At 47.6% G+C, this 14,451-nt stretch overlaps 1 protein-coding gene across 1 annotated transcript in view; it reads left to right on the forward strand.

Annotated features, from left to right (window-relative positions):
• The window catches only part of LOC145360068 (nuclear receptor-binding protein 2-like), a 104,245-nt gene extending 90,431 nt beyond the window's left edge, over nt 1-13,814 (forward strand). The window contains exons 15-19 of the mRNA XM_080215003.1: nt 2,966-3,101; nt 4,781-4,834; nt 7,482-7,545; nt 7,640-7,695; nt 13,530-13,814. Coding sequence (XP_080071129.1) covers nt 2,966-3,101; nt 4,781-4,834; nt 7,482-7,545; nt 7,640-7,695; nt 13,530-13,628 — 409 coding nt within the window. The 3' untranslated portion in view covers nt 13,629-13,814. The remainder of the gene's footprint in view (nt 1-2,965; nt 3,102-4,780; nt 4,835-7,481; nt 7,546-7,639; nt 7,696-13,529) is intronic.
• The last annotated feature ends 637 nt before the right edge of the window (nt 13,815-14,451 follow it).

The following is a 14,451-nucleotide window of genomic DNA, read 5'->3' on the forward strand; positions in this document are numbered from 1 at the left end:
TAAAACTGGCAAAGAGTAAGGCTCCCAGAACGGATCCCTGGGGCACTCCACTGGTGACCGACCTCCATGCAGAATATGACCCATCTGTAACCACTCTTTGCCTTCTGTGGGCAAGTCAGTTCTGAATCCACAAAGCAATGTCCCTTTGGATCCCATGCCCCCTCACTTTCTCAATAAACCTTGCATGGGGCACCTTATCAAATGCCTTGCTGAAGTCCATATATACTACATATAGTTGGGTGGATTAGTAAATTTGCTGATGACACCAAAGTCGGAGGTGTGGTAGATAGTGAGGAAGGGTGTCATAGTTTGCAGGAAGACTTAGACAGGTTGCAGAGCTGGGCCGAGAGGTGGCGGATGGAGTTTAATGCGGAGAAGTGTGAGGTAATTCACTTTGGTAGGAATAACAGATGTGTTGAGTATAGGGCTAACGGGAGGACTTTGAATAGTGTGGATGAGCAGAGGGATCTAGGTGTACGTGTACATAGATCCCTGAAAGTTGGGAATCAAGTAGATAAGGTTGTTAAGAAGGCATACGGTGTCTTGGCGTTTATTGGTAGGGGGATTGAATTTAGGAGTCGCAGCGTCATGATGCAACTGTACACAACTCTGGTGCGGCCGCACTTGGAGTATTGTGTGCAGTTCTGGTCCCCACATTACAGGAAGGATGTAGAGGCTTTGGAGAGGGTGCAGAGGAGGTTTACCAGGATGTTGCCTGGTATGGAGGGGAGATCCTTTGAGGAGAGACTGAGAGATTTGGGGTTGTTTTCGCTGGAAAGAAGGCGGCTAAGAGGGGATCTTATTGAAACATATAAGATGATTAGAGGTTTAGACAGGGTGGATAGTGATAGCCTTTTTCCTAGGATGGAGAAAGCTAGCACGAGGGGGCACGGCTTTAAATTAAGGGGGGGTAGTTATAGGACTGATGTCAGGGGTAGGTTCTTTACCCAGAGGGTGGTGAGGGACTGGAATGCCCTGCCTGCTGCGGTTGTAAATGCGCCTAGTTTGGGGGCGTTTAAGAGATCTGTGGATAGGTTTATGGACGAAATGGGATTGGTTTAGATTAGTGGGTTAGTGTTGTTTTTTTTTAAAAGCTGGTCGGCGCAACATCGTGGGCCGAAGGGCCTGTTCTGCGCTGTAATGTTCTATGTTCTATGTTCTAACCTTATCAAACACCTTACTAAAATCCACGTATACAACATCAAGTGCTCTACCTTCATCTACACACTTAGTTAACTCCTCAAGGAATTCAATCAAATTTGTGAGGCAAGACTTACCCCTCACTAAACTGTGCTGACTATCCTGGATTAAACTGAATCTTTCCAAATGGTCATAAATCCTATCCCTCAGGACCCTTTCCATTAACTTACTGACCACCGAAACCGGACACAGCACGGTTTCGTTAAAGGGAAATCGTGTCTGACGAATTTACTGGAGTTCTATGAGGATGTGTCTAGGGCGGTGGATAGAGGAGAGCCGGTGGATGTGGTCTTTCTAGATTTTCAGAAGGCGTTTGACAAGGTGCCTCACAAGAGGTTATTGCAGAAGGTAAGGGGACAGGGAGTTGGGGGTAGGGTGTTAGTGTGGATAGAGGACTGGTTGTCAAATAGGAGGCAGAGAGTGGGGGTCAATGGGTGCTATTCGGATTGGCAGTTGGTGACCAGTGGAGTGCCCCAGGGGTCGGTGCTGGGGCCTCAGCTATTTACCATTTATATAGATGATCTGGAGGAGGGAACCAAGTGTATGGTGTCGAAATTTGCTGATGACACCAAGATTGGGGGAATGGCAAATTGCGTGGAGGGTGTGGAGAGTCTGCAGAAGGATCTAGATAGGCTCGGCGAATGGGCCAGGAACTGGCAAATGGAATTTAATGTTGGCAAATGCGAGGTGGTCCACTTTGGTAGGAATAATAGTAGGAAGGATTATTACTTACGTGGCGAAAAACTGCAGCAGGCGACAGTGCAGAGGGACCTCGGGGTCCTTGTGCATGAGTCACAAAAACCCAGCCTGCAGGTGCAGCAGGTGGTCAGGAAGGCGAATGGGATGCTGGCCTTCATAGCGAAGGGGATTGAATATAAAAGTAGGGAGGTCTTGCTGCGGCTGTATAGGGCATTGGTGAGGCCGCAGCTAGAGTACTGTGTGCAGTTTTGGGCGCCGTACTTATGCAAGGATATTTTGGCCTTGGAGGGAGTGCAGAGGAGGTTTCCTAGGCTGATACCGGAGTTGAGGGGGTTGAGCTATGAGGAGAGGCTGAATAAACTAGGCATGTACTCGTTAGAGTTTAGAAGAATGAGGGGAGATCTCATTGAGACGTATAAGATGATGAATGGGATGGATAGGATAGAGGTGGAGAGACTCTTCCCGCTCAGAAAGGACAGTAGGACTAGGGGGCACAGCCTCAAGATAAAAGGGGGGGCGGTTTAGAACGGAGTTGAGGAGGAACTTCTTCACTCAAAGGGTGGTGAATCTCTGGAATTCTCTGCCCGTTGAAGTGGTGGAGGCTGCCTCGCTAAACATTTTTAAGACGCGGGTTGATGGGTTTTTGATAAGAGAGGGGATTAAGGGTTATAGGGAGAGGGCGGGAATGTGGAACTGAGCCACGACAGATCAGCCATGATCTTATTGAATGGCGGGGCAGGCTCGAAGGGCTAGATGGCCTACTCCTGCTCCTATTTCTTATGTTCTTATGAAATAAGACTAACCGGCCTATAATTACCAGACTATATATCCTATGAAAGAATAAGTCAAAAAAAGGGAGGATTTGAGTGAGACAACCTCTCAATGTTTAAAAGGTGCTTGGATATGCACTTGTTAGGCCAAGAGCTGGAGAATGGCTTTATAGTCCTTGCTGGCCAGCCACCAAATCTGATGGGCCAAATAGCCTCCTCCTGCAGGGTACAATGATTTCTTATCATTCACTCCAGCAGTCAGCTCCTTCTCTGTACCTCTCTCTGTTCACTTTTAGGAATGGAATCTATCCTTTAATGAACTTTTCCTCCAGTCGCCCGCTTCATTTGTTCTGGGCTCATCCCCATCTCCCTGAAGCCACAGAGTTTGTGAAATCTCCTATTGCTGAGGCTCATGGACAGGAGACTAGGAAGGTGAGTTTGTATATGGCTATGCTCCTTGTCACAGTGCTGGGAGAGTGTGTGTGGAGAGACCCTTGTACATAAATATTGATCTCAGATTGTGTAACAAATTGGAGCACAGGGGCTCTGGGGAGAGAGACCCCCATCAACCTGAGGCCGCAGGTATGGTAGGCAGAGACCCAATTCTCTCCCTGGTCTCTGCTCCCCCCCCCATGCTGCTTCTGACTCTTCAGCCTGTGATCTGCAGCAACTGGTGGAGTGAATCAGAGTGTGAGGGAGAGTGGGTGAAGGTGATGAGTGAGTGAATGGGATAGAAAAGAACAAACAAACAAAAGAGAATTACAGCACAGGAACAGGCCCTTCAGCCCTCCAAGCCTGTACCGACCACACTGCCCGACTGAACTGAAACTCCCTCCCCTTCCGGGGACCATATCCCTCTATTCCCATCCTATTCATGTACTTGTCAAGATGCCCCTTAAAACTCACTATCGTATCCACTTCCACTCCCTCCCCCGGCAGTGAGTTCCAGGCACCCACCACTCTCTGTAAAAAAAATCTGCCTCGTACATCTCCTTTAAACCTTGTCCCTCGCACCTTAAACCTGTGCCCCCTAGTAATTGACTCTTCCATCCTGGGAAAAAGCTTCTGACTATCCACTCTGTCCATGTCTCTCATAATCTTGTAGACTTCTATCAGATCCCCCCTCAACCTCTGTTGTTCCAGTGAGAACAAACCAAGTTTCTCCAACCTCTCCTCATAGCTAATGCCCTCCATACCAGGCAACATCCTGGTAAATCTTTTCTGTACCCTCTCCAAAGCCTCCACATCTTTCCGGTAGTGTGGCGACCAGAATTGAACACTATATTCCAAGTGCAGCCTCACTAAGGTTCTATAAAGCTGCAACATGACTTGCCAATTTTTAAACTCAGTGCCCCAGCCAATGAAGGCAAGCATGCCGTATGCCTTCTTGACTACCTTCTCAATCTGCATTGCCACTTTGTGACCTGTACGCCCAGATCCTTATAAGACCCTTGTCAGGCCTCATTTGGAGTACTGTGCGCAGTTCTGGTCGCCTCACTATAGGAAGGACGTAGAAGCTATTGAAAGGGTACAGAGGAGATTTACAAGGATGTTGCCTGGACTGGGAGGCATGCGGTATGAAGTTAGGTTGAGGGAGCTGGGACTCTTTTCCCTGGAGAGACGAAGGTTGAGAGGCGACCTGATAGAGGTTTATAAAATGTTGAGAGGAATAGATAGGGTGGATTCTCAGAGGCTATTTCCCCGGGTTGAAATGGTCGCTACGAGAGGACACAGATTTAAGGTGCGGGGAGGCAAGTACAGAAGTGATGTTAGGGGTAAGTTTTTCACTCAGAGGGTGGTGAGTGAATGGAATCGGCTGCCGTCAGTGGTGGTGGAGGTGAACTCGCTGGGGTCTTTTAAAAGACTTCTGGGTGAGTATATGGGATTTATTGGGATTGGGGGTTATAGGTAGGTCTATAGATTGGTAGGTGATGATGTGATCGGCGCAACTCGTGGGCCTGTGTTCTATGTTCTATCCCTCTGCCTATCAATACTCTTAAGTGTTCTGCCATTTACTGTATATTTCCTATCTATGTTAGATGGTGAGGCGGGATTGGGGAGAGTGTGTCACTGTGTTGAATATTTTGGGTTGAAATCTCTCTCCCTCACAGGTCATTCAGATGCAGTGCCAATTGGAGTTACACGAGGACAACACAAGATGGCATGTAAGTACCAACCTGATTAGAGTGAGTATGAGAGAGTCAGAGAGAGACACAGGAAGTGTAAGCATGTGAATTAGAGAATATCATGGGATGAGAGGAAGTTTATGACTCTGAAAGAGGCCACTCTGCCCATTTTGTCTGTGCTGATTGGATATCCGAGCCACCCAGACTAATCCCACTTCCAGCACTTGCTCCATTTCCCTGTCAGTTACAGTGTGTCAGGTGCCTTTCCAAACACTTTTTCCTACTCATTCAGACACTGAACTCCAGACCCCCACAACCCTTTGGGTGAAAAACATTTTCCTCACCTCCCCCTAGTCTTTTTAACAGTCTCTTCAAGTCTGAAGTAGGGAAAGTGTTAATGAATTTAATGCATTTTGTATCTATCACAAACATAACCCTTCCTCGTAGCTGATCTCTCCAGGCTTATACTGCTCCTGGCATCAATCAAAATGATTGATTCACGTTTTCCTTACTGGTTCATGTCTTTCATTCTTTAACTTTTATTTCTGTAAAGACAGATAGTTAAATGTGAATGTTATTTTACAGACATTACAAACCTTACCTGTTTGTACTAGCTAAACATAGTTAAACAGCTGCAGATGGTAGAGTGCGATAACAGCTATTTGACAGAAGGACTCCTGCTGGGAAGCTGCGATCACACAACTTACTTCAATGGAGAAGCTGCCAAAGCTGCTGGAAAAGCTGTGGGTCATGACTGTACCGATGGCTACATCGTGACGGAAGCTGCCAGATAAACTGCGGGTCCTGGCTGAAGCCGGAGGCTGCACCGTGACTGGAGTCGGAAGCGTTGCAGGTCCTGACTGATACCGGAGTTTGCATCATGACTGGTGCTGGAAACTATGATGTATAAATACCCACACTTATTTATGTTCAGTGAGAAGCCTGGAAAACCGCTGTTAGGTGCCAGATCTCTCCCAAAAGCTTTTGTAATAAAACTACTGCACTTTGACTCACTAACAGTCTCAGAGGTGTCCTTTTACCTACAACAAATCTAAAGGTAAAGCTGCCATGGTTCTGTCCCATCGTATCGGGCAGTGGGACCCCGTGCGAGAACCTCTCCGGCTACATCAAGGGCATCCTGAAACCCACTGTACAAAGAACCCACAGCTTTTGTCACGACACTACGGACTTCCTACAGAAACTCAGCACACATGGAGCAGTTGAACCAGGGACACTCCTCGTCACAATGGTCTTGGTGCTCTACACCAACATCCCCCACGATGATGGCATTGCTGCAACTGCCTCAGTACTCAACGCTGACAACTGCCAGTTTCCAGATGCAATTTTACAACTCATCCACTTCATCCTGGACCACAATGTCTTCACCTTCAACAACCAGTTCTTCATCCAGACACATGGAACAGCCATGGGAACCAAATTCGCACCTCAATATGCCAACATCTTCATGCACAGGTTTGAACAAGACTTCTTCATCGCACAGGATCTTCAACCGATGCTATACACTAGATACATCGATGACATTTTCTTCCTTTGGACTCATGGTAGGGGATTGAGTTTAAGAGCCGTGGGGTTATTTTGCGACTATACAGGACCATGGTGAGACCACATTTGGAATATTGGGTTCAGCTCTGGTCACCTCACTATAAGAAGGATGTGGAAGCATTGGAGAGAGTGCAGAGGAGATTTACCAGGATGCTGCCTGGTTTGGAGGGTAGGTCTTGTGAGGAAAGGTTGAGGGAGCTGGAGCTTTTCTCTTTAGAACGGAGGAGGATGAGAGGCGACTTAATAGAGGTTTATAAGATGATGAGGGGGATAGATAGAGTGGATGTGCAGAGACTATTTCCTCAGGTGGATGTAGCTGTTACTAGGGGGTATAACTATAAGGTTCATGGTGGGAGATATAGGAGGGATGTCCGAGGTAGATTCTTTACTCAGACAGTGGTTGGAGTGTGGAATACACTGCCTGGTGTGATAGTGGAGTCAGACACTTTGGGAACTTTCAAGTGGTTATTGGATAGGCACATGGAGCACACCAGAATGATAGGGAGTGGGATAGCTTGATCTTGGGATTGGACATAGCTCGGCACAACATTGAGGGCTGAAGGGCCTGTACTGAGCTGTACTGTTCTGTGTTTCTGTGTTCTGTGTTCTGTGTTTCTGTGTTTCTGTGTTCTGTGTTTCTGTGTTCTGTGTTTCTGTGTTCTGTGTTTCTGTGTTCTGTGTTTCTGTGTTCTGTGTTTCTGTGTTCTGTGTTTCTGTGTTCTGTGTTTCTGTGTTCTGTGTTTCTGTGTTCTGTGTTTCTGTGTTCTGTGTTTCTGTGTTCTGTGTTTCTGTGTTCTGTGTTTCTGTGTTCTGTGTTTCTGTGTTCTGTGTTTCTGTGTTCTGTGTTTCTGTGTTCTGTGTTTCTGTGTTCTGTGTTTCTGTGTTCTGTGTTTCTGTGTTCTGTGTTTCTGTGTTCTGTGTTTCTGTGTTCTGTGTTCTGTGTTTCTGTGTTTCTGTGTTCTATGACGAGACAGGGTAGAAGCAGGGAGGATATTCCAGATGGTGGGGGTGTCCAGAACCAGGGGTCACAGTCTGAGGGGTAAACTGTACTGACCCTTCGATCCACATTGACCCCTCTACACCACACTGAGCCCACACTAACCTCTCTCTGGTTTTACTGCAGCTCATTCTCTCCCTGAAGTTGGATGATCGATTGCACAGACATCTAACCTGTGACCTTCTACCCAGTAAGTACCCTTGTCTCTGTACCTCGATGTCTTGCTGCATCAGCGTTACTCAGTGACCTGACTCTCTCTCTCTCTCTCTCTCTCTCTCTGACAGCTGATGATTCCCGGGATTTGGCCCTGGAATTGGTCCGGTTTGGATTCATCAACCAGGTAACCACAGCAGTTCATCCCTCATTCCCGTATTCCCACCGTCACTCACCTCTCTGCTCATCCTTCCCCTCTCCACACTCCTGCATCTTCATTCTCGCCTGCCCTGCTCCCACACTCCCATTGGGAATTCTCCCATTCTCCTATCCTTCCATCCTTGTCATAGAGTCACCCAGCACAGAAACAGGCCCTTCGGCCCACCCAGTCTCTGCTAATCATCCAATACCAGTCTACATAATCCCAGTGCTGGGTCCATGGCCTGCTATTCCGTGGTGATTTAAGTACTTGTCCAGATGCTCCTTCAGTGTTGTAAGAGTCCGTGTCTCCACCTCGGGCAACGTGATCCGTATTCCCACCACCCTCCGGGAGAAAAGATTTTTCTTCCAATCCCCTCTAAACCACTTACTCCTCACCTTAAACTTTCTGATCTTAGACATCTCTGTCATAGGGAGAAGATTTGAATGATCTACCCTAACAATGCCTCATCATTTTTTGTCCCTCCCTCAGATCCCTCCTCTGCTCCAGGGAAAGAAATCCAAGCCTATCCAGTCTTTCCCCGTGGCTGAAACTTTCCATCCCAGGCAGCGTCCTGGGGAATCTCCCTCCAGCGCAATCACGTCCTCCCGATAGTGAGTTCTCCAGCTGTGGCCTCACTAATGTTTTATGAAGTTGTACCAAGTTCTATAATCTAAACCCCGGCAATGGAAGCAAGTATTCCATGTGCCTTCTTCACTCTATCTACCTGTGCTGCCACCTTCAGGAATCTGTGGACCTGTACACCAAGCTGCCTTGCTCCTCGTTACTCCACACTGACCTACCATTCATTGTGTATTCCCGACCCTTGTTAAACCACCCAAAGCATCACTTCACCCTCTCACTGTACTGTACCCCCTGGCCAGCTTGATATTGTAGCCAATCACAGTCAGACCGTGATAAAAGCAAAATACTGCTGGAATCTAAAAACATAACATAAGAAATAGGAGCAGGAGTAGGCCATCTAGCCCTTCGAGCCTGCCCCACCATTCAATAAGATCATGGCTGATCTGTCGTGGCTCAGTTCCACATTCCCGCCCTCTCCCCATAACCCTTAATCCCCTCTCTTATCAAAAACCCATCAACCCTCGTCTTAAAAATATTTAGCGAGGCAGCCTCCACCACTTCAACGGGCAGAGAATTCCAGAGATTCACCACCCTTTGAGTGAAGAAGTTCCTCCTCAACTCCGTTCTAAACCGCCCCCCCCCCCCTTTATCTTGAGGCTGTGCCCTCTAGTCCTACTATCCTTTCTGAGCGGGAAGAGTCTCTCCACCTCTATCCTATCCATCCCATTCATCATCTTATATGTCTCAATGAGATCTCCCCTCATTCTTCTAAACTCTAACGAGTACAAGCCTAATCTATTCAGCCTCTCCTCATAGCTCAACCCCCTCAACTCTGGCATCAGCTTAGTAAACCTCCTCTGCACTCCCTCCAAGGCTAAAATATCCTTGCATAAGTACGGCGCCCAAAACTGCACACAGTACTCCAGCTGCGGCCTCACCAATGCTCTATACAGCCGCAGCAAGACCTCCCTACTTTTATATTCTGGACTGGGGGAGCGCGTTGGAGGGAGGGTCTGTTGAGGAGCAGTGGAGGATCTTTAAGGAGATCTTTCTTGGTGCTCAGCAGAAATTTATTCCGATGGTCAAAAAGGATAGTAGGAGAAGAGGTAATAAGCCGTGGATAACGAAAGAGGTGAAGGAAAGTGTTAAACTAAAAGCGGAGGAATTTAGAGTAGCTAAGAGTAGTGGGCGAGAAGAGGATTGGGAGAGGTTTAAATGTCAACAAAGATTGACAAAGAAGTTGATAAAGAAGGGTAGGAGAAACTATGAAGCTGGGCTAGCGCATAATATAAAAAAGGATAGCAAGAGTTTTTATAAATATATAAAAAGGAAGAGGCTGGCTAGGGTGAATGTTGGTCCTTTAGAGGATGAGAAAGGGGACCTAGTGGTAGGGGATGGGGATATGGCTAAGGTATTGAATAACTTTTTTGTTTCTGTCTTCACGGAGGAGGATGTGAATAATTTGCCGGGTGTTAGCGATGGAAAGGTGGTAGGACTGGAGGGTCTTAATGACATTACTGTTACTAGAGAGGCGGTGCTCGACAGACTGGAGGGGCTGATTTTGGACAAGTCCCCAGGACCGGATGGAATATATCCGAGGGTTCTGAAAGAAATGGCGGAGGTGATAGTGGATGCCTTGGTGGTTATTTTCCAGACGTCACTGGATTCCGGGGAAGTGCCGGATGATTGGAAAATGGCTAATGTTACGCCGTTGTTTAAGAAGGGTGCCAGGCAAAAGGCGGGGAATTATAGGCCGGTTAGTTTAACGTCTGTGGTAAGTAAAATGTTAGAATCCGTCATTAAGGAGGAAATTGCGAGGCATCTTGAAGGGAATTGCTTGATAGAGCAGACGCAGCACGGTTTCATTAAAGGGAAGTCGTGTCTGACAAATTTACTGGAGTTCTATGAGGATGTGTCTAGGGCGGTGAATAGAGGAGAGCCGGTGGATGTGGTCTTTCTAGATTTTCAGAAGGTGTTTGACAAAGTACCTCACGAGGTTATTGCAGAAGGTCGAGGGACATGGAGTTGGGGGTAGGGTGTTAGCGTGGATACAGGATTGGTTGTCAAATAGGAGGCAGAGAGTGGGGGTCAATGGGTGCTATTCGGATTGGCGGTTGGTGACTAGTGGAGTGCCCCAGGGGTCGGTGCTGGGGCCTCAGCTTTTTACCATTTATATAGATGATCTGGAGGAGGGAACCGAGTGTAGAGTGTCGAAATTTGCTGATGACACCAAGATTGGGGGAATGGCAAATTGTGCGGAGGGTGTTGAGAGTCTGCAGAAGGATCTAGATAGGCTGGGCGAATGGGCCAGGAAATGGCAAATGGAATTTAATGTTGGCAAGTGTGAGGTGGTCCACTTTGGTAGGAAGAATGGTAGGAAGGACTATTACTTACGGGGCGAAAAACTGCAGCAGGCGATGGTGCAGAGGGACCTCGGGGTCCTTGTGCATGAGTCGCAAAAACCCAGCTTGCAGGTGCAGCAGGTGGTCAGGAAGGCAAATGGGATGCTGGCCTTCATAAGAACATAAGAAATAGGAGCAGGAGTAGGCCATCTAGCCCTTCGAGCCTGCCCCGCCATTCAATAAGATCATGGCTGATCTGTTGTGGCTCAGTTCCACTTTCCCGCCCTCTCCCCATAACCCTAAATCCCCTCTCTTATCAAGAACCCATCAACCCGCTTCTTAAAAATATTTAGCGAGGCAGCTTCCACCACTTCAACGGCGAGGGGGATTGAATATAAAAGTAGGGAGGTCTTGCTGCAGCTGTATAGGGCATTGGTGAGGCCGCAGCTGGAGTACTGTGTGCAGTTTTGGGCGCCGCACCTGCGCAAAGATATTTTGGCCTTGGAGGGAGTGCTGAGGAGGTTTCCTAGGCTGATACCGGAGTTGAGGGGGTTGAGCTATGAGGAGAGGCTGAATAAACTGGGCTTGTACTCGTTAGAGTTTAGAAGAATGAGGGGAGATCTCATTGAGACGTATAAGATGATGAATGGGATGGATAGGATAGAGGTGGAGAGACTCTTCCCGCTCAAAAAAGACAGTAGGACTAGGGGGCACAGCCTCAAGATAAAAGGGGGGTGGTTTAGAACGGAGTTGAGGAGGAATTTCTTCACTCAAAGGGTGGTGAATCTCTGGAATTCTCTGCCCGTTGAAGTGGTGGAGGCTGCCTCGCTAAATATTTTTAAGACGCGGGTTGATGGGTTTTTGATAAGAGAGGGGATTAAGGGTTATGGGGAGAGGGCGGGAATGTGGAACTGAGCCACGACAGATCAGCCATGATCTTATTGAATGGTGGGGCAGGCTCGAAGGGCTAGTTGGCCTACTCCTGCTCCTATTTCTTATGTTCTTATATTCAATCCCCCTCGCGATGAAGGCCAGCATCCCATTCGCCTTCCTGACCACCTGCTGCATCTGCAAGCTGGGTTTTTGGAACTCATGCACAAGGACCCCGAGGTCCCTCTGCACCGTCGCCTGCTGCAGTTTTTCTCCATGTAAGTAATAATCCTTCCTACCATTATTCCTACCAAAGTGGACAACTTCACTCTTGCCAACATTAAATTCCATTTGCCAGTTACTGGCCCATTCGCCCAGCCTATCTAGATCCCTCTGCAGACTTTCCACACCCTCCGCGCAATTTGCCGTTCCATCAATCTTGGTGTCATCAGCAAATTTCGACACCCTGCACTCGGTTCCCTCCTCCAGATCATCTATATAAATGGTAAATAGCTGAGGCCCCAGCACTGACCCCTGGGGCACTCCACTAGTCACCAACCGCCAATCCGAATAGCACCCATTGACCCCCACTCTCTGCCTCCTATTTGACAGCCAATCCTCTATCCACGCTAACACCCTACCCCCAACTCCATGTCCCCTGACCTTCTGCAATAACCTCTTGTGCGGCACCTTATCAAACACCTTCTGAAAATCAAGAAAGACCACATCCACCAGCTCTCCTCTATCCACCGCCCAAGACACATCCTCATAGAACTCCAATAAATTCGTCAGACATGACTTCCCCTTAATGAAACCGTGCTGCGTCTGCTCTATCAAACAATTCTCCTCAAGATGCCTCGCTATTTTCTCCTTGATCACGGATTCTAACATTTTACCTACAACAGACGTTAAACTAACCGGCCTATAATTCCCTGCCTTTTGCCTGCCACCCATCTTAAACAACGGCGTAACATTAGCCGTTTTCCAATCTTCCGGCACTTCCCCGGAATCCAGCGACATTTGGAAAATAATCACCAAGGCATCCACTATCACCTCTGCCATTTCTCTCAGAACTCTTAGATGCATTCCATCTGGTCCTGGGGACTTGTCCACAATCAGCCCCTCCAGTCTGTCAAACACCGCCTCTCTAGTAACAATAATGTCATTCAGGCCCTCCACTCCTACCATCTGTCCATCGCTAACACCCGGCAAATTATTCACGTCCTCCTCCGTGAAGACAGAAACAAAAAAGTTATTCAAGGCCTCAGCCATTTCTCCATCCCCTACCACTAAGTCCCCTCGCTCATCCTCTAAGGGACCAACGTTCACCCTAGCCAGCCTCTTCCTTTTTATATATTTATGAAAACTCTTACTATCCTTTTTTATATTAAGCGCTAGCCCAGCTTCATAGTTTCTCCTACCCTTCTTTATCAACTTCTTTGTCAATCTTTGTTGATATTTAAACCTTTCCCAATCCTCTTCTCGCCCACTACTCTTAGCTACTCGAAACGCCTCCACTTTTAATTTAACACTTTCCTTCACCTCCTTCGTTATCCACGGCTTATTACCTCTCCTCCGACTGTCCTTTTTGACCATCGGAATAAATTTCTGCTGAGCACCAAGAAAGATCTCCTTAAAGATCCTCCACTGCTCCTCAGCAGACCCTCCCTCCAACGTGCTCCCCCAGTCCACATTCGCCAATTCTTCTCTCATCCTACCGTACTCCCCTCTATTCAAACAAAGGACGCGTGTCCGGGAACCCACTTTCTCCTCCTCCATCTGCATCAGAAAATGCTGGAAAATCTCAGCGGGTCTGACAGCCTCGGTGGAAACACTGACAAAAAGTCATCCAGACTCAAAACCTTGGCTCGATTCTCTCTCCACAGGCCTGCTGAGATTTTCCAGCACTTTGTTTCAGTTACAGTCAGACTGCAGACACCACAAATTCACCCATTTTGAGTTTTACCATTCAGATCAAACACCTGTTTCAGTAACAAGAATTTCTCTTCTCATTTCCCTCTCCAGGATGACTGTCAGAAGTTGGCCACCTTTCTAGAAGACACTTTCAGAAAGCGCGAAGGAAAAGGTGTTGCAGCCCACTCACAGCAGGTGATGAAAGATTAGCAAGAGAAAACTGGAAACTCTCAGACACTGCCACACCTCACCTGCACCCTCAGCATTTCAGCAGGAAACTCTAAAGCAGCAAGTCTTACCAAAGATTCACCTCCCAGCTTCAATAAAATACAACCCGCTGTACACAGCCTACGCCTGTCTTTACTTACATATTCACAATTCATTATTTAATTCATAACATCCAGGACAGGCACAGCACAGAGTTAAGTACAGAGTAAAGCTCCCTCTACACTGAATCCCATCAAACACTCCCAGGACAGGTACAGCACAGAGTTAAGTACAGAGTAAAGCTCCCTCTACACTGAATCCCATCAAACACTCCCAGGACAGGTACAGCACGGGGTTAGATACAGAGTAAAGCTCCCTCTACACTGTCCCCCCATCAAACACTCCCAAGACAGGTACAGCACAGAGTTAAATACAGAGTAAAGCTCCCTCTACACTGAATCCCATCAAACACTCCCAGGACAGGTACAGCACGGGGTTAGATACAGAGTAAAGCTCCCTCTACACTGTCCCCATCAAACACTCCCAGGACACAGGACTCTTTTGACCTTCATGGTGGCTGTAGAGGTGGTAAGTTTGGGAGTTGCTGTTGAAGGAAGGTTGACAAGTGTCTGCAGTGCATCTAGTAAACGGTCTTCACTGTCAGAGGACAGTGGGAGTCTGGAACCCACTGCTTGAAAGGGTTTTGGAGGCAGAGACTCTCATAACATTGAGCAAGTATTTAGGTTTGCACTTGCGATTTCAAAGCACACAAGTGCTGGAAAATGAGATTGGAATAGTTGGGTGGTTTGCCTTTGGCCAGTACAGG

Source organism: Carcharhinus amblyrhynchos, chromosome 2, assembly GCF_965287045.1.
Source record: "Carcharhinus amblyrhynchos chromosome 2, sCarAmb.v2.hapA, whole genome shotgun sequence".
NCBI lineage: Eukaryota > Metazoa > Chordata > Chondrichthyes > Carcharhiniformes > Carcharhinidae > Carcharhinus > Carcharhinus amblyrhynchos.